Source organism: Entelurus aequoreus, linkage group LG06 (genome assembly GCF_033978785.1).
Source record: "Entelurus aequoreus isolate RoL-2023_Sb linkage group LG06, RoL_Eaeq_v1.1, whole genome shotgun sequence".
NCBI classification, from domain to species: Eukaryota; Metazoa; Chordata; class Actinopteri; order Syngnathiformes; family Syngnathidae; genus Entelurus; species Entelurus aequoreus.
Genome location: NC_084736.1, coordinates 15,267,214 through 15,288,513, shown reverse-complemented (window position 1 = coordinate 15,288,513; position 21,300 = coordinate 15,267,214). Strand labels below are relative to the sequence as shown.

Genomic DNA, 21,300 nt, shown 5'->3' with positions numbered 1-21,300 from the left:
TTGTTGTTTTTTTATTAAAACATTTTTTTATCTGTCCTTTTTCGCCCATCCATCAATCCATTTTCTACCGCTTGTTACTGGGTCTCCTAGACGCTCAAGCAAATGCATTTTCCCCATCGATAACGTGACATCATCACGCTTGCCCCGCAAGGTCGGGCGAGAGCGCGGCAAGTTGACTAATTGACTCTTTCAGTCAATTAGCGGACTCCGAGTGTGGTCAAAAAGCTTGGGGACCCCTGCTATAAACTCTATAGTGAGAACAAGCTTCCTCTGCAGTGGACAATTGTTTTTACTGTATTTCTTTTGTTAGAGGTATGCATTTCGTTAAAAAACAAACATCAGCTCTGCAATGCAAAGCACAAATGTCCACCTCAAAGGACGCTGTTCTCACGAGTGACCTAGTTGGAGAAGTTGAGTCCAAGGTAAGAGCAGGTCATGGCCACTGCTTGGAAATACAATACATGCTACTTTATCGCTTATCTGCAGTAAAAACAAATAAACAAAAAAAACAGAAAGAACCCCAACAGATAGAAACCTCACGTGCAGTCAGGAAGCATGCTCTAGTCACTGGTATCATGCCACAAACTCTTTGCCCCTGAAAAAAGAGGGTGGTTAAATAACCGCACGTTTGAGATAAAAGAAGCAGTTGTGAAAGTTACCTGAGTTGAAGGCCCTTTGGCCCCTTGTTGTCGGGGGCAACCGTCCGCATCCACAGGCAGATAAAGTCAAGCACAGACGCGAGCGAGAGTCTCGTGGCTACTGGTTTTTACTTTAAAGTTAGCAGTCAGTTAAATGTACATTATCAAAAAAAAGGCCCAACTTCTCAAATCTCCAGAGAACATACCAAAAAAAAAAGAAAAAAAAAGAAGAAGAGACAAACCTTATAAAGCTGCACATTTTGTACCAGATACAACAATAATAATAAAATACACAATAATGCTACATTAAGTGGTTAGAAATACAAAGTAGGGGCAAGGGGGGAAGTATAATAATGATTTATCTGTTGTTTGCTGTTTTAAAACATCTTAGAATATACAATGTTATTTTTCGCAACTAGCCAAGAATTTTAGTAGAAAGTGCATTCTATGAAGCAAAGAAAGGAGGAGGAGTATAATCCGGCAATTTGAACAAACAAAACAAACAAAAAAAAGAATGTATTGCAGATAAAAAAAAAGCGTGGAAGGGCAAAGTGTGTGGAAAACTGTCCCCAAGTAGTTCTCTTTGTTTTGCACACGTTCAAAGAAAAAAACTGTTACGTTTCGCTACGGTCCCTTCCACATCACCCGCCTCCACCCGGCATTCTCCTCCTTTCTTTGCCTTTAAAAAAAAACAAAAAAAACATCCACTCAAAGTCAACCATTCCTCACGCAGCCTGGACTGCAATCTGTTCCACAACCCCATCGCTTCCCACGCAGCGCTAAAGTGCAGAGAATACAAATGGAAAAAAAACAACAAAACGGCATCAAACGAGACAAAGAGCCGTACTGCGAGTGGGATGACGAGCGGCTGTGTATAATCGACAAGGAAACTACTCATTCCAACCACTTCAGTGTGGCAAGACAAGTCAATTTAATGCTACAACCACATTGGGCCGACGGGGATTTTGGTATGTTTCTATATTCAAATTTGTGCGCATCTGTGTTGTTTTGCAAAAATAAAAAAACGTACATTATTGTGCAAAAAAGCCTTGGGCCACCACGATGTCGACTCGGCAAATAGTAGGACACAGACAGCTAGCCGGGTAACGCAAAAACAAAACCAAGATGCACAGGCTTCAAAAGAACGCCTGTTCAAAACTTGTGAGACAAACATTTTTGCAGCAAATTCCCTTGGACATGTTTGAACACCTGCTAACAAATAGAGGAAATATAACTGAGGCGTTCCTCAAGGCACCGCTTTAAGTCCTCTCCCATTTATTTTTTTTGTATCGTATTTTATGTAACTAAGGTGTTGCTGTATCTTGTTTACTGCAGGTGAAGTCAGTAGTCATCAACTTCTTTAGTTACACTAGTGGTGTTCCTCAAGGTTCCCTTTTAGGTCCTCTCTTTTTCACCATTTGGGCTATTCAACTGGTAAGTAAGGGACCCACATTTTTTGCAGTAGGTTCTCAAAAACACGAGAGTGCTGTCATAGAGATGATCTTTGACAGCGGATCGCTCCTGTAACTCGGAAAAAATAAAAAGACTAAAATCAAATGTCCACTGTAGAGGACGCTGGTATATACAAAAATAAGACGAATGCTGCATTGAGACCATGGGGTGCGTGTTGACGTTTTTGTGGTTCCTTTTGTAAGAGGGATACATTTCGAAGGGAAAAATAATACCGTATTTTTCGGATTATAAATCGCAGTTTTTTTCATAGTTTGGCCGGGGGGTGCGATTTATACTCTGGAGCGATTTGTGTGTGAAATTATTAACACATTACCGTAAAATATCACATAATATTATTTATCTCGTTCACTCAAGAGACTAGGCGTATATCAGCAATCGTCACACACACACACTTTAACCAATGAAAATTTGGTGGGGGGGCGGGTCATGGCAGAGGTGCATTGTGGGAAAAAAAAGATGCTTCCTGCTACTACTTCCGTACCTATGAGAATTGATCATTTCAACATTGGCACCGAAAAGGAAAAGGAAATCATATACTGTAGGTTACAAGCTGGAAGTAGCGAAATATGCAGAGTTGTTTAGAAGCGACACAGAGGAAGAAGATTTCATGGGATTTAGCGATTAGGAGTGACAGATTGTTTGGTAAACGTATAGCATGTTCTATATGTTATAGTTATTTGAATGACTCTTACCATAGTATGTTACGTTAACATACCAGGCACTTTCTCAGTTGGTTATTTATGCCTCATATAACGTACACTTATTCAGCCTGTTGTTCACTATTCTTTATTTATTCTAAATTGCCTTTCAAATGTCTATTCTTGGTGTTGGGTTTTATCAAAAAATGTCCCCAAAAATGCGACTTATATGTTTTTTTCCTTCTTTATTATGCATTTTCGGCCGGTGCGACTTATACTACGGAGCGACTTATAGTCCGAAAAATACGGTAGTTGTCAAAAAAAAATATATTTTTGAATTAATCGCAATTCTTATTTGCAACGATTCTTAATCGATTAAAAAAAAATTGTAAATATATTTTTTTTAACCTGTCCTGTCCAGCCACTCAGGCAAATCATGTTGTTGATGTAGATCAGGGGTGTTAAACTCATTTTAGATGGGGGGCCACACGGAGAAAAATCTACTCCAAAGTGGGCCGGACTGGTAAAATCACGGCACGATAACTTAAAAGTAAAGACAACTTCAGATTGTTTTCCTTGTTTAAAAATAAAACAAGCACATTCTGAAATTGTACAAATCATAATGTTTTTGTTTTACAGTTACCTGTAGTGGTTACACTGCAAAAAGTCAGTGTTCAAAAACAAGAAAAAAATAAAATAAAATTTGGGATATTTTACTTGAACTAAGCAAAATTATCTGCCAATTGAACAAGAAAATGTGGCTTGTCAAGACTTTCCAAAACAAGTAAAATTAGCTAACCTCAATGAACCCCAAAACACCTTAAAATAATTATATTCACTAATAACAAGTGCACTTTTCTTGGTAGAATTTTTTTTTGACCTTTTTGAAAATATTCTTAAATAAGTAAATGCTAGTGCCATTATCTTGACATAATGATATGCGCTCGGCATCATGATTTTTTTTTTCATGCTTGAAGTAAGAAATTATTACTTTAAAAAAGTAGTTGTATACTTGTGAGTGTTGATGACACAGCTTTGCAACAGTTGATATTCTAGTTTCAAGCATGTTTTACTCAATATAGCTCATAAAATCTCATCTACAAGCTGTAATATCTTACTGAGATCATTTCGGACCAAAACCCTTGAAACAAGTAAAACACTAACATAAAATCTGCTTAGTGAGAAGAATTATCTTATCAGACAGAAAATAAGCAAATATCACCCTTATTTGAGATATTTAATCTTACTTAGATTTTAGTTTTTGCAGTGTAATAGTATTTTATTCTATTTTTATTTGAAATTATTTATATTTTCTGAATAAATTATGTGATAATGTTCATCATTGGTGTTCATTTTCAATCAACATAAAAAAAATTATACAAAAATCAAATTACAGGATGTTATTTATGTAGTTTGATAATTTTTTCTCGACTGATGTACTAACGTGGTTTATTTTGTACATATGTAGCATCATCTACAAAGAATTGCTATTGCGACATCCAGTGGACACATTTAGAACAGCTATTTCTTATGTAAAAAAAATTCAGGTTCATTTTTATACTTAGCAAACCTGATAAAACCTGTTCGCGGGCCTGATCCGGCCCTCGGGCCGCACGTTTGACACCCCTGATGTAGATGATCATATTTGCTGTACAGATTTCCTTTAGAAAATTCTCTTGTTGCCTTATTTGTATTTACCTTTATCAAATGTTTGGTTAGAATTGAATTAAAAACAAAACCAGTTTTCTTAATATGGAAATTTGTCACAGCTGTTTCTCTATTTTATGGAGGTATGTAGTTAATCATAGAACTGGCACCCAATGTTATTAAAAAGTATTGATTTTGAATCAAGAATTGAATTGAATCACGGCCCTAAAAAATAGCCAGAGGGGAGCATAAAACTAATTTGTGACTTGCATACCACGGCAATTGTTTGTGCAACACTGACCAAAGGAATAGACTAATAACAAATGTCCACTGCAGTGGACGCTGGTTCCCCGGAGGATATACAACACATCTAAATGGTGGCTTAGGGGCTTTTTTGCACGTTAGATAACAGTCAGTGACGACATTCTCACTATCGGCTGATACATTTGTTTTAACAAGGTCATTTTTTTTTGCGCTCATCCACTGCGTGTAAGGGGCCAAAAAACCAAAACATTCAACAATTAAGACAAGCCCGTGTGGATCCAAGTTGTCTGAAGGGTGCGGAGTCACCTTCCGAAATCCTAACCCAGCAAAAAAAAAGCGCATGTCGAAAGGTGATCAGGTGCGTGTGTGTGTGTAGTGAGCACGTTAAATGAGCTTTAACGTGATAACCCGTATCGTCTCTGAGGAGGATAGGATGGTTGCGTGCGGACCATCGCGGACAAAAAGGGCGATACACGGGAACTTCCTGCAAAACCTGAGTCTTCAAACATCTCCCGGTCCGGTCCACTTTAGAGAAGCGAGGCCCGGAAAGACTGCACATGTGGATATGGGGGGCGGGGCTTGAGTTGTTCAATTTCGAAGCAATTGATGAGTGGAAAGCACCGTTAAACCTCCGATACGCCCTCGTTCTCACGTACAAAACCTTGTTCTTTAAAACAATCAACTGCAACCTCCTTCCTCCTCCTGCGCTGTAAATGATGGCACTGCGTTCTTGCTCGACTGGTCCAACCAGTGTTAACATCCATGGGACATTTGGTGGCGCTGGGTGGGAAGGGTATTGCTATAGGGAGGAGCTCCAGTAAAAAAAAAAAAAAAATTGACGAGCAAGAGAGAGAACACTTCCTCCACTGGTAAATGCTCAGAGAACCATCCAGAGGGGAAGATAAACATCTTAAAATGCGATTCTGAGGACGAAAGCAGCCCGACATTCACACACACGAGGGATGACCTCATCACAAGTGGACAGCTGGACCACTCGCCATGTTTCCACCAAATGGCACAATTTTGTAGATCCGACAAACAAAGCAATTCCACAAAGAAAATAAACACAAAAGCAAAATTGGTGAACAACAGGGATGTAAAGGTAGTTTGTAAATACCGCGCCAGCAATAAAGCCGCGGAATGTGACTACATTTAACAAAAAATTGGGGGTACACTCATCCCTCGCTACATCGCGCTTCCAATTTGCGTCTTCACTACATTGCGGATGTAAACGATTTACATCAGGCCTGGGCAATTATTTTGACTCGGGGGGCCACATTTAGAGAAAAAAATGTGTCTGGGGGCCGATATATCTATTTTTAGGAACACTAATACAAAACCTCACAATAATGTCTGATTGAATGCTAAAAACGTTATGACAGACCGCCTTAAAAAACGTAATGGAATTTTAAATTTTTATATGAACGATAAAACACTGAATATTGACAAAATATGAACGTCCCACCCCCTTTCGATCGACATATTTTACAATCAAGTGAAACGCAACAAAAATGCACAGTGAAATATGAACGTGAAGGGTACAAAATAAACCCACCTACAATCTGATATTTGCTGAATTTCTCACAGGGATCAATAAAGTACTTTCTATTCTATTCTATATATCACTAAACTTTAGAAAATCTCCTTCTGCGTCTGTGGAAACGCTTCCCGCCCACACTGCTTGGTGCCTCGTCTGAGCTGCTGTGACGTACATTACCATAGTAACTAATTAAATGACCATAGTAACTAATTAGATTACCATAGTAACTAATTAGATGACCATAGTAACTAGTACATGATGCAGATTCCAAGCATTGAAAGACTTAGTATAGTTGAAGACTTACAGTCATTAGAAAACATGAGTGCACATCATAATGGCAGCTCAGTTTCCATCTTAAAGAACTAAAAAAAATATTTGGGAATGTCCGGCGGGCCAGATTGAAAAGCTCAACGGGCCGCATGTGGCCCCCGGCCTTAATTTGCCCAGGTCTGATTTACATGATATAAATTTTAATACTATAATTATATTATGATAATGCATTGTGATTAGAGATGTCCGATAATGGCTTTTTTGCCGACATCCGATATTGTCCAACTCTTAATTACCGATACCGATACATACAGTCGTGGAATGAACACATTATTATGCCTAATTTTGTTGTGATGCCCCGCTGGATGCATTAAACAATGTAACAAGGTTTTCCAAAATAAATCAACTCAAGTTATGGAAAAAAATGCCAACATGGCACTGCCATATTTATTATTGAAGTCACAAAGTGCTTTTTTTTTTTTTTTAACATGCCTCAAAACAGCAGCTTGGAATTTGTACATATACATTACATAGAAACTAGTCATGAATGAAAATGAGTAAAATTAACTGTTAAAGGTTAGTACTATTAGTGGACCAGCAGCACGCACAATCATGTGTGCTTACGGACTGTATCCCTTGCAGACTGTATTGATATATATTGTAGGAACCAGAATATTAATAACAGAAAGAAACAACCCTTTTGTGTGAATGAGTGTAAATGGGGGAGGGAGGTTTTTTGGGTTGGTGCACTAATTGTAAGTGTATCTTGTGTTTTTTATGCTGATTTAATTAAAAAAACAAAACCAAAAAAAACGATACTGATATCGATCATTTCTGATATCGGACATCTCTAATTGTGATGACACATTGTAGCTAGATGGTACTTTATTGATTCCTTCAGGAGAATTCCCTCAGGAAAATTAAAAACTATAAAAGCTATACGTTCAATGTAGCATCCTCGCTGACAGCTAACGCCCCTCCACAGTGTAAAGCTGTGTGTAAAGGGGAACTGAACTTTTTGGGGAATTTTGCCTATCCATCATTCACAATCACGGTAAAAGACACGACGGATGTATTTTTGGTTTTTTAACGCATTCTAAATATTAAATAAACGTGAATAAAAGTCAATGGGGGCTCCACTATTCCGCCCAGAAAACCCAATAAATAACCATTCAAAAAGCACGAACAATACTCCCATTTACATTTCATGACTTGAATATTAGCCAAGTATTAGTGATATTGTTATTATAAGCGCTGACGCAGACAAACTATTTACAGCGACGACGTGATAACTACCATGTGTCCCTATGTTTACATCATCGAGTGGTCTGCTGTTTCCCTCACTTCCTTGCTCCCTGTAAATTTACTGTCGATCATGATTTATGCATCTCACCTGAAAAGTGGATGGCTGAGGATAAAATCTGACAAGTTGGGACACTCGGACTGGCAAGAACCATACAAAAAGCGCTTGTTCCACCCCCGCCTCGTTTCTTCGCGAGGATTATGAGACTTTTTTAATCTCAATGGGAATATATGAACATCCCAGCAGTCGGCCCTCTAACGACAGAAGACATTGTACAGTAAGTGATGTTTTATTATGTGTGTTGGCTGTCATAAAGTCTGCAGTGAGCAGTGATGAAGAAAAAAGCAAAAAGCTAAGGCGATAAGTTTTTTAAATGAATGCGCTGTGTGTGCTTAAAAGAATCAAAATACGTAAATATTAAATGTTATTATAAATGTGGCCGTTACCAGATTACATATATACTTACAACATGTATATAAAACCTTAAAGGAGGTGTTTGGATGTTTTTTAGGGCCTCCCATAAGCTCCATTGTAAGCAGACTTTTGATCGCATTTATTTGCTATTTAAAATGAAATAAAAACAAAATCCATCCGTCGTCATGTCTTTCATAATGATTGTGAATAGGGATGTCCGATAATCGCTTTTTGCCGATATCCGATATTGTCCAACTCTTAATTACCGATACCGATATCAACCAATACCGATATCAACCGATACCGATATATACAGTCATGGAATTAACACATTATTAAGCCTAATTTGGACAACCAGGTATGGTGAAGATAAGGTCCTTTTTTTAAAAATTAATAAAATAAAATAAGATAAATAAATTAAAAACATTTTCTTGAATAAAAAAAGAAAGTAAAAATATAAAAACAGTTAAACAGAAACTAGTAATAATGAAAATAAGTAAAATTAACTGTTAAAGGTTAGTACTATTAGTGGACCAGCAGCACGCACAATCATGTGTGCTTACGGACTGTATCCCTTGCAGACTGTATTGATATATATTGATATATAATGTAGGAACCAGAATATTAATAACAGAAAGAAACAACCCTTTTGTGTGAATGGGGGAGGGAGGTTTTTTGGGTTAGTGTACTAATTGTAAGTGTATCTTGTGTTTTTTATGTTGATTTAATTAAAAAAACAAAAACAAAAACAAAACAAAAACGATACCGATGATTAGAAAAACCCGATACGATAATTTCCGATATTTCATTTTAAAGCATTTATCAGCCGATATTATCATACATCTCTAATTGTGAACGATAGGCAAAATTTTAAAAAAAAGTGCAGTTTCCCTTTAAGTCAGCACTCTTCGCCTCCATGGCGGTAAATAAACTATTATTCTTACAAGGACGAGGACAAGCTAAATGGGTGCGACTTATACTCTGGAGCGACTTATGTGTGAAATTATTAACACATTACCGTAAAATATCAAATATTATTATTTATCTCATTCACGTAAGAGGCTAGGCGTATATCAGCAATCGTCACACACACAAACGTCAACCAATAAAAATTTGGCGGGGGATGGCAGAAGTGCATTGTGAAAAAAAAAGATGCTACCTGCTACTACTTCCGTACCTATGAAAATTGATCATTTCAATATTGGCGGTAACTTATAAAAACTGAGAAGGGCTGAACAAAAATGGCACCGAAAAGGAAATCATATACTGTAAAAATGTCCCCTAAAAATGCGACTTACACTCTAGTGCGACTTATGTTTTTTTCCTTCTTTATTATGCATTTTTGGCCGGTGCGATTTATACTCCAGAGCGACTTAGAATCAGAAAAATACGGTAAATTGGGTAAAACAGGTGTAACGACTATATTGCTTTTATTTCCTGTTTAGAAGGCTCTTATGTTAAAAGCAAAACATATTTAGGAGGTCATGAACAGTTTTTTAAATGAAATAGTTTTGTTTTTTTAAATGAAAATATAACATTTATTAATAATGAAATTTTATAGATTTCGATTCAACCGCGATAAAAGATGACTCTACCGCGGCAATTTCATACGGTGCAATTTTGATATCGTTAAACAAGCAAACAACAACAGACAACATTTTTGATGGTACTTTGTTTCCATCATGTTGAGATGTAAATATTCTTTGTTTTTGCAGAGATTCATGTCCAATATTCTTTTTCGCAGGAAAAACAGTTTTCAATTTAGACGATTTCAAAACTTTGCGCCTCTAAAAAAAAAAAAATCTGTGAAAAACGACAGTTTTTAAATCTGGTTTTCGTCTTGTGTAAACAGTCCCTACCAATCACCAATTGGTAATTCTCTGTTGACCAATCAATGGATAGTAGTTTAAGTCCGCCCTAAATTGTACCCTATTATTACAACCAATTGCCTGACAAAAAGGTGCGGAAAAGGAAATATTTTAGAACGTAATAATTCACTGTCATTGTCACCCCAGCATTTTTAAACGTTTAGATGCAAAAAATAATGCAACCACTTTAAAAAAAAAAAGAGAAAGTTTGCACCTCCAAAAATACTTGTGTAAATTAGGGGTGTGCCAATTCAACTTTTTCAGTTCGGATACGATATTGGAGCCTTGAATATTGGCCGATACCAGCACGATTCATAGTAGATACTTTAATAATTTTGTAGTGTGAAATGTTATACAAGTATTGATCAGGTGAAATTACTCAGAACAATAGCAAGTATGAAAAACATTAATCTTATGACGTATTTATGCTTTTAAAGTAGAGTGGTAAGGTGTTTTTGTGACACATAGTGGTCACGATAATTTATTAAGTTAAGCTCATGATGCAGTAAGTTGAATGATGCGAACACGTTTGATACTGGATTAGGGCTGCAACAACTAATCGATTAAATCGATTAATAAAATAGTTGCCGATTATTTTAGTCATCGATTCGTTGGATCTATGCTATGCACAGTTTTGTTTTTTTAATTAAAAATGTTATTTAATTTTCTTTTAATAAACCTTTATTTATAAACTGCAACATTTATTAACAGCTGAAAAACAATAATCAAAATAAGTATGGTGCCAGTATGCTGTTTTTTTTCAATAAAATACTGCATAGGATAGAAATGTAGTTTGTCTCTTTTATCCGATTATTAATCGATTAATCGAAGTAATAATCGACAGATTAATCGATTATCAAATTAATCGTTAGTCGCAGCCCTATACTGGATACTTTCAAATACGCTTTAACCCTGATGTGTAAGTAATATGCCACTATAATTATTTGATACTTGTTAATATTGACTGAAATATTGTTCCGTTAATTATTACGTATGTCTGTCTCGCTTGTGTGCTTAGCTGTTGTGTAGCTGCTTGCTTCTAGTAGCCTATAGCCTACAATGTTTACATTTTGTAAATGACTTGACTGAAATAATACACAAAAACAACTTTGTGTACTTTTTGGAGCACTTTTAGATGTTAACTGGCTGTCCAGTAAACACTTGCAGGACTGCTTGTATCGGAGAGTTTAGATGCAAGCCGATATCATCCAATACTTGTTTTGTTTTTAGCTGATATCAGAAATATCCAATATTAGTATCGAATCGGGACACCCCTAGTGTAAATACCTCCTTATATTCCAAGAGGCAACTCTCAGTTGAGCAATTATACAAACAAATCATGTCACATCTTTGCGATCGGTACTGAAAATGTAATACTAGTAAAAGAAAAGAGCTTTGAATGTGCAAAGTAATGAACGGAATGGTACCATTTAGTGGAAACAAGGCTCTACTTGGTAAAAAAAAAAATTATAATCAAGATTCCAGTTTGAGTAGTCTGAGTGAAGACACATTTATGCTAAATATGTGGTCTACCTGTGAGAGCGCCATCCACGGGTGTGTTTATGTCAGGGTCTAAGAGACTGAGGCGGTGGCCGTGTGGGGAAAATGGTGGGGCTTGTGAGTCAGTGATGTTGAGGAGCGCCGGGACCCTTGTCAGCGGGGGCCATGTGGTGCAGGTAGGTGCTGTCTTCATGCCCACAGTGGTTCAGGGGCTCACTCTTAAAAAGGGCCGGGGGAGGGGGCAGGTGGGAGACCGGGGGTACGGCCAGGTGGTGGTGGGTGTGGAGGTTGGGTTGGGGCGCGTTTGAGAGGTGCTGCTGGGGGTGGTGGTGGTGGTGGTGGTGGTGGTGAGGGGAGGCCGAGTGGATCTGCGCGTGGGAGAAGGTGTGTCCCAAAGGGCCTCGTGGGGGCAAGGACGCCCCCGGTGGGCTGAGGGCCAGGGGGGCCGCATTGTTGGCAGTGGGCGTGGTGGCGCCGGAGGGTCCGGGGCCAGGAGAAGACAAAGAAGTGGTGGTGGTGGTGGCGCAGAAGGTGCTAGCAAAGATTCCGACAGGCACGTGCGGGCCGCTAGTCTGCAGGACCACGGGGCTGGTGACCCGGAAGCACTTCTCCTTGTGAGCCTTGAGCATATTGGAGAAGCGGAAGCGTTGGCCGCACACGTCGCAGGGGTACGGCTTCTCGCCCGTGTGGGTGCGGCGGTGGCGCTTCATGTTGGGCCGGCTGGTGAAGCTCTTGCCACAGATCTCGCAGATGAAAGGCTTCTCTCCTGCGCAGGGGAGACGACAATTATTGTGCTGTGGTTGCTCCAAAAAATTTAATTAAAAGAGAACACAAACATTTATGGTCATTTACTCTGGATATTTGCATGTTGCAAGAACTAAAAGGGTAGGTTGACCATATTCTGAAATCCCAAAAAGAGGACACATATGCTTGCCAAGGCCGGAGATTAGGTGAAAATTTGCCAATGATACTCGAACTTGCTTTATAAATAATATATTTATTTAAATAAAGCATTTTTTCTCCTCTGTTGGCAGGATTTTCAAAATGGGGTCCCATGGACCCCATCAAGTCATAAAAATGGGGTCCCACAGTACATTCTTGGGGTCCCACTTTTTTGTAAGCGTTTTGAAAACAAATGACAAATGAATGCATTGTCCTGTTATATCTCACATTCTATATTGTGTTTTGGAAAAAGGTTGTCATAAACGTTACTTAATTCATCTTTAAAAAAAATAATACAAAAAATAAATAAATGTGTATGCATATGTAAATGTATTCAGTTATAAACATTCATTCACTTCCTTCTTTCCTTCATGGATCTAAACTTTACCGCTGCTGGTAGTTGTTTCTAAGTTTTTATTTAATAAATTGTAGGTGTATTTATTTCAGTATAAAAGTGTAAAAAGTGTTTTGCTTGGGTCATGAAATGATGACAATGGTGTGCCAGGGCATACATACATTTTATATTTAACACTTAAATCTCTGGAGTCTACATCAACTTCAGATCTATTCCTCATTTCAAAATGTTTTAGATTTTTTATGTTGCTTTTTTGTTTGTTTGTTTTCCGCCCTTTTTTGTCAAACAAAACAATGTTTTTTATGGCAAACACACAAAATATGCAAAATCTTGCACCAAAAATATTTTTCAAAGTGGAATATTTGATGTGAAGTAATCAGAACCTTTGATAGGTCAATAATTCATAATAACATTGATTTTGATTCAATATTATGTTTTGAGCAATGACCGTTTGAAAGAAAAAAAAACAGCTTTGTTTTATTAGTCAACATTGCAACTGTTTCTAAATTACATTTCACCTGTAAGCTTTTTTATTTCACTTTTGTTATGTTTTTGTTTATTTTAATAGTATTTTTAGAATGTGCTGTGGGCCTTTAAAACATTAGCAAATGGTAAAAAAAAAATTAAAAAAAATCTGCGTCCTTTCTGATTTTAATGCATTAAAAAGACAAAACGTGTGTTAACGCCAACTTGACTGGTTGACAGTATAACAAAATAAGTCACACTTATATTCTGTAACATTCACAGTTTTGGAAAAAAAAGTGCAGAGGTAGAAATATTCAAAATAACCTCTTGTATGTAATCTAAACATAAATAATGCCTCAAAACAAGTTAATTAAATTGAAACAAAAAGCAGCAGGCGAGCGCTCGCCCTGCACAGCTGTTTTGTGCTTTGTAGTGTCGATATGGGCTTGTAGATCGTTGGCCCCTTTATTTGCCACAGATACATACGTTCCTGCTTTGCACACAGTGCATTCTGCTTTCCATGTGTCTCGGTCAGGACGAAAACACAGGTACTTTTCCCGCAAATCATCCGTGAAGTTGCATTTACGTTTCGGCTTTTCTCTTGTCTGTCTCTCGACTGTCTCGCTCTCTGTCTCTGCCCCTCCCTCACGAATGTTGCTGCGTGCGCACACCTTCACAATTTGTTTTGTTTTCAACCCCTTCTTAACCCTGGACGTACATTGAAAATGCACGCAACCCTAAATCAAAATACCGGACATTTGAGGCATTTAAGAAACCCCGCCCGGACAGCCCCACAAAAGAGGACATGTCAGTCTATTATAGGGGAACTGCACTTTTTTTTTTTTTTTTTTTTTTTTTAGAATTTTGCTTATTCAAAATCCCTATGCAAGACAAGAACACGTATTGTATATATATATATATTTTTTTTATGCATTCTAACTCATAAAATAGGGCCAGTATGAGGTGGCTAACAATGCAGCTAATGTGAGTACACTATTGGCAGTACTCTAAAAAAAACCTCCAAAAATACTCCATTACATCTTGTGACCTAAAATTAACCAAATATTAGCAATATTGTTATTATAAGCGCTAATACAGACAAACTTTTTAAGAGCGCCGTAATTACAGAGAGGTAACTATAGCTTATGCTGCTATATTGACATACTGAGCCGCTGCTGCTGCCTGTTCTCTGAGCAGATGAAAGTTAAATCTAGATTATTTAATCATGCCTCTCGCTTGTATACTAGAAGGTTGTGGTCATTAACGGAGAAGTTGGTCAACTTTGACATTCAACTTATACCCGGAGATGGTAAGAAAGACACAAAAAGATGGTTGTTTGCGCTCATTTTGTTTTTACTACGTGAAGATTATGATTAATTCTTCATCCAAACGGGAGAAATAAACATCCCATCAGTGGACATCCCAGTAAAAGCAGAAATTGGTACAGTAATTGATTGTTTCATTATGATTATAGTTTTTATTTCTTGTTTAGCACTTAGCAATACTGCTACTAGCTGGATCTGCTTATCAGTTAGCTTCTAAAACTTGTAGCTCATCCTCATGTTCAGGCTCAAAAATGTAGGGTTCTGGATCATTTGTCCCAAATTAATCGTTGTTGGCTTTCATCAAGTCTGCCATGATTAGTAGTGTTGTTGTTAAAGGGAAAAGTGAACGTTGTGATGAGTCTGTGAAATTAATACGCCGCCTCATGCTTAAAATGAGCAATATAAGTAAATATTACATGTTATCATGAATGTGCCTGTTACTACATTACATATATACTTACAACATGTACATAAAAACGTTTACATGTTTTTTAAAGCGCTTTTTAGGCAGAGGAGAGCAAATCCCATTAGCTACATTGCTAGCAGATTTTTGATAACGTTTATTTACAAGTTAGAATACATTAAAACAAAAACACGTGTGTTCTGCTCTTACGTAAGGATTGTAAAACTTTCTCGTGGCCACGAGAAAGCATTGGATGCGTGCTGATGGTTTGGTGTGTGTTAAAATGGCAGTTTAGGAGTTAATATGGCTGTATTTCCAATTAGGACTTTCCCCCATGTGTGTTGTGGCAAAATGTGAATGCTTGATTAGTAGGTGTGAGACAAACACTTTATCTTCCTGGTTATTGTAACGCTACGTGTTTGACGTTATTTAAGACTTTATCATTCCCGGGAAAGGACAGTTTTCCTCTTCTGTGGCTGTGGGGGGTGGGCGTGGCTTGCGGACCTGCAGCGAAGCGGAGTGTATCAGTTAGTCCGATGTTGATGTGATCAAACTTCTTTCTTGCTTGGAAGATACTCACACAATTGTAACTGTTATTTCTTCCTGCAAATAATAAATATGTACAACATGTTTGGATGTATTCATTTATGTAAAATTGTCATTAAATGTAATATTGCCTGACAAAAAGTGATTCGACGTACGTAATATTTTGATATTTACACATCGCATATTTACACACGCGCATCTGACTAGAATACCCTTATGTGCAGTACATATATCAACATCAACTACCTACTGTACTGTTTACTTGTTGAAATACCCTTTTTAGAGCAAATATCTACCCATATAGATATATGTATATATACTAGACTTCAGGCAACGTGGATCCTGTGCCTCTCCTGTCTTCCTCCAGACTCTGGGACAAGTCTAGTGTAAAGTTTCCACCATCAGTGATGGTTTGGGGTGCCATGTCATCTGCTGGTGTCAGTCCACTCTGTTTCCTGAGATCCAGGGTCAACGCAGCCGTCTACCAGCAAGTTTTAGAACACTTCATGCTTCCTGCTGCTGACCTGCTCTATGGAGATGGAGATTTCAAGTTCCAACAGGACTTGGCGCCTGCACACAGCGCAAAATCTACCCGTGCCTGGTTTACGGACCATGGTATTTCTGTTCTAAATTGGCCCGCCAACTCCCCTGACCTTAGCCCCATAGAAAATCTGTGGGGTATTGTGAAAAGGAAGATGCAGAATGCCAGACCCAAAAACGCAGAAGAGTTGAAGGCCACTATCAGAGCAACCTGGGCTCTCATAACACCTGAGCAGTGCCAGAAACTCATCGACTCCATGCCACGCCGCATTAACGCAGTAATTGAGGCAAAAGGAGCTCCAACCAAGTATTGAGTATTGTACATGCTCATATTTTTCATTTTCATACTTTTCAGTTGGCCAACATTTCTAAAAATCCCTTTTTTGTATTAGCCTTAAGTAATATTCTAATTTTGTGACACACGGAATTTTGGATTTTCATTTGTTGCCACTTCAAATCATCAAAATTAAATGAAATAAACATTTGAATGCATCAGTCTGTGTGCAATGAATACATATAATGTACAAGTTACACCTTTTGAATGCAATTACTGAAATAAATCTAGTTTTTCAAAATATTCTAATTTACTGGCTTTTACCTGTACACTTCACTGCCGATGTGGGGGGGTGCCACCTAAAATCTTGCCTAGGGCGCCAGATTGGTTAGGGCCGGGCCTGAGAGTAGCGTATGTGTGTGTGTGGCCCTTTAATATGTGACAGCATGTGAGGTGAGTGTGTGGGCGAGCGAGGTGAGGGAGCGGTAGCGTGAGTGCGGGGAGTGGCTAGTGTTTTGTTGGATTGGCTGTGTGCAAAACCTCAAAAATGCCACGATTTGCAACTAATCGCCGGACTCTCATTTACCCTGGAGTCCGGAGCTGTGGAGACCCACTGCCGGGTAGAGTGAAGGGTGTTGCCCCCGAGAATATATCAGCCCTGGAGGAGTGTCTCCCTTGCGCTCCACGACTACGGTCTGGGAGCCGGAAGCAGGAAAGGTGCAACACATGTTTGACGTGTTGTCAGAAGCAGCTGCTGAACAATGTCGGCAAACCTAAGGTCCTCCATTGTTGTATCGCGCAGCCAAAGTGTTCCCAAACGGGAGATCTTAACGAGGCAGGAGGGTCTTCCAGCTCTGGCTTTTACATGTTGTCCTAGCCCGGTCGCTGCTAGCATGTGTACTCGTTCGGTACACCTCCGAACCGAACCGAAACCCCCGTACCGAAACGGTTCAATACAAATACACGTACCGTTACACCCCTAGGCATTCATTTTCCTATTCAATATTCATTTATTGCACTATGCTGAGAACATGCAGTGGACATTTGTTTACACATTTCAGAAAGACATAAGCTTGTTATGCAAAACACAAATGTCTGCCACAGGACGACATTCCCAAAATGTCCATGGCAAAACTTTTCCCGCCTCTTAGCCACTAAAAGTGAGACTGTCAAATAAAAAAAAAGGACATCTTCTATGCTATCATTTGAAATCAAATGTCATGTCTTCATCCCAGTTGTTGAATGCTAATCCTCATGCTAATAAGCCACCCACTCGCCAGGAAGCCATCACGCTTCTCACTTTGAGGGAGACGTAAAAAATGAACAGTGGGACCGCCACTCTCATTAACCCTCCCCCACGTCAGCTTTTCAATGTGCCTGCGGGCGCCCACGCAGCCGTCTTTCCACCGGCTGCTGAAGGGCTCTCCAAACGCCTTCGCTCGCCGCTTTGTGCATTTGTGACAAACCAGCTGAACGTCCCAAAAAAGGAAAAAGAAAAGAGTGACAGCTCATGTGGCCATCTTGCGCATTAAACCTCTTCAAGAGTCAGTGTGAATCTACAGCGAGAGAACATTTGCAAGCTGTGTGCAGCCAGTATTTCAGGCCCTGGGCTGGGTGTGGCTTTCTGCACAGCAGCAGCAGCAGCGAGCACAGGAAAGGAATTGTGTAATTAGACATCACAAATAGACACAGTGTGTGTTTTAGAAAATAGCAAGGCAGCAAGGAAGGGAAAACTAGAGGGATGGACTCAACAGCATGTGTCCAGCTAGTCATTACAAGCCACAGTATGTGCAGCACTCTATGATGATACACTGCCCTCTCATTTCAAGTTTCACTATACAACACATTCATTTGGTCAAGGACACGGCCCCTTCCTTTTTTAGACAGCAAAAGCATTGTTTTTACTAGGGTTGTTAAAGTTAATGCGTTAACTCGTGTTATTAATTACGGCCGGCCCCTCTCATAAACACTCTATGCAGTTGTTTAGGGCCACAACCACCTGATTATGGCGACTTTATAGTTTCCCATTAATGAGGTCGTGGTGCCCTGCAGGTGTTTGCTTGTTCTACTTTGATGGAGTGACTTGCCTTTTCGATAAAAGAAAATATCCTTTGTAATAGTTTCAGTTTGGTTTTGCAGCATCACAGCCACTTATATTCAAAAACTTATAAAGATAATTGTTTTTTTTTAACATTGCTTCGACTGCCGTCATCGTGACAGATTTACGGCCCGTATTTTTAAAAACGTCTGTACTGTTTAAGTTTAAATTGTAGTTGAATCCTTTCTCCAAAGATATAATGTCTAAAGAAAACTTTTTTTTTTCATAGTTTTTGCTCCAAACTTTGTGTTTTGTCTACTTTTGCAACTAATGCTGATGCGGCATAGCAGCTTAGAATGAGCGTTACTGCTGTAGGTGATATCTAACTCTTTTCTTTACCTATTGGACCTATCAAAAACATTTTTACCTTTTCATATAAACTTCGGACATTATCTGGAATATAAACACTCTTTTGACAAGAACAAGAAATTTTGATCCTTATACGCCAGGGGTAGGGAACCTATGGCTCTCGAGCCAGATGTGGCTCTTTTGATGACTGCATCTGGCTCTCAGATAAATGAAGTTAAAGTACCAATAATTGTCACACAGGTGTGGCAAAATTATTCTCTGCATTTGACCCATCGCCCTTGATCCCCCCCTGGGAGGTGAGGGGAGCAGTAGCGGTGGCCGCGCCCGGGAATCATTTTTGGTGATTTAACCCCCAATTCCAACCCTTGATGCTGAGTGCCCAGCAGGGAGGTAATGGCTCCCATTTTTATAGTCTTTGGTATGACTCGGCCGGGGTTTGAACTCATCTTAGCTGACATTGCTTAACACGATAAGTAATGAATAGTTCCGCTGGTAATCACAGTGTTAAAAATAACATTCAAAATATAAAACATTATCATGCATTTTAATCCATCCATCTGTTTTCTACCGCACCTGTTCAAGAAGTCGCATTAATGGTAAGAAGTTTTTTATTTATTATTGGTTAGCTTCAGAATAACAATGTTATTAAAAGGAATAAGAGACTTATTATACTCTAAAAATGTTGGTCTTACTAAAAATGCACGCATTTAGTTGTATTCAGTGTTAAAAAATATTATATGGCTCTCGCGGGAATACATTTTAAAATATTTGGCTTTCATGGCTCTCTCAGCCTAAAAGGTTCCCGACCCCTGTATTACGCCTATACTGGCTCACCTGCACTGGCTTCCTGTGCACTTAAGATGTGACTTTATGGTTTTACTACTTACGTATAAAATACTACACGGTCTAGCTCCTGCCTATCTTGACGATTGTATTGTACCATATGTCCGGGCAAGAAATCTGCTTTCAAAGAACTCCGGCTTATTAGTGATTACCTGAGCCCAAAAAAAGTCTGCGGGCTATAGAGCGTTTTCTATTCGGGCTCCAGTACTCTGGAGTGCACTCCCGGTTAACAGTTAGAGATGCTACCTCAGTAGAAGCATTTAAGTCCCATCTTAAAACTCACTTGTGATTTAGGGCTGTATAAATAAACATTGATTGATTGATTGATTGATTGATTGATTGATTTGTATACTCTAGCCTTTAAATAGACCCCCCTTTTAGACCAGTTGATCTGCCGTTTCTTTTCTTTTCTGCTCTGCCCCCCTCACCCTCGTGGAGGGGGGGGGGGCACAGGTTCGCTGACTTGTCTCTGTTCGGGATGATCTCCTGCTGGCCCCACTATGGACTGGACTCTCACTATTATGTTGGATCCACTATGGACTGGACTCTCACAATATTATGCTAGGTCCACTCGACGTCCATTGCACCGGTCGCCCAGGGGGGGGGTCCCCACATCTGCGGTCCCCTCCAAGGTTTCTTATTGTCCCATTGGGTTGAGTTTTTCCTTGCCCTGATGTGGGATCTGAGCCAAGAATATCGTTGTGGCTTGTGCAGCCCTTTGAGACACGTGATTTAGGGCTATATAAGTAAACATTGATTGATTGATGAAACATGATTATTGATCATATTGGATCTAACTCAATTGTAATTGTCAATGTAGTATTTTGTTTATTGTACATACCTGTTATATACAGTAAATTAAAATCTTTACATAACTTTTAAAATAATAATTATACATAATGTATTAATATCTAATCATAAACGTACTTGAACTGCATTTGGTTGGTTGTGTCTTTTATGCACACGCTCAGGCTCCCATAGCCAAATCTACTTCTGGTCACCAAGAATATTACAAACTGTTAATTGGTTCCGGGCCTGGCCGTGTCATATATATTTCCGCAATGTACACTTTTTAGTGAAAACCTGGCTATAGAAATCGACTGAATTAGTGCCTGGAATTTTGGCACGTTATCTCGCAGACTAAATACAAGTTTCTTTATGGGAAAAAGTATGTGGGACAAAATTCTGGACCAAAGTAAAAAAGAGGCGTCGGCTATAAAAAGTGAACCAAGTAGGCAGCTCAACTAGAGGCTGGGATAGGATTAAATTTAGCCCAACAGCGAGAAGGTTTAACTCCTAGAGATCTCCTAAAAAGTGGCTTATGTGGTTAACGCTGATGGTGCGATTTCTCACCTGTATGAGTTTTCATGTGCTCGTCAAAATACTGTTTCATGTTGAAGTCTTTGCCGCACCACTGGCACATGAACTGCTTGTGTCCGATGTGAATGCTCATGTGGGAGCGCAGCTGGTACTTGTACTGGAACCGCTCGTCACAGTTCTGGTAACAAAACAGACACAGATCAGGTTTGTCTAACAGCTCGATCAAAAATATGCTGAATATTTGGTGAGCGTGTAGCCGCGGTGCGTTAGCGTGCACACGAACACCACCTGCACGGTCAGGGCGTTGTGGGTCGAGACCACCGTG

General features: G+C 39.0%; 1 protein-coding gene across 2 annotated transcripts in view; it reads right to left on the bottom strand.

The window, feature by feature from the left end:
- Positions 1-743: 743 nt before the first annotated feature.
- The window catches only part of znf652 (zinc finger protein 652), a 63,208-nt gene continuing 42,651 nt past the window's right edge, over positions 744-21,300 (bottom strand). For both annotated transcript variants that reach the window (XM_062050059.1, XM_062050060.1), the window contains exons 5-6: positions 21,009-21,153; positions 744-12,321 (exon numbers count right to left, since the gene is read on the bottom strand). In XM_062050059.1, coding sequence (XP_061906043.1) covers positions 11,678-12,321; positions 21,009-21,153 — 789 coding nt within the window. In that variant the 3' untranslated portion in view covers positions 744-11,677. The remainder of the gene's footprint in view (positions 12,322-21,008; positions 21,154-21,300) is intronic.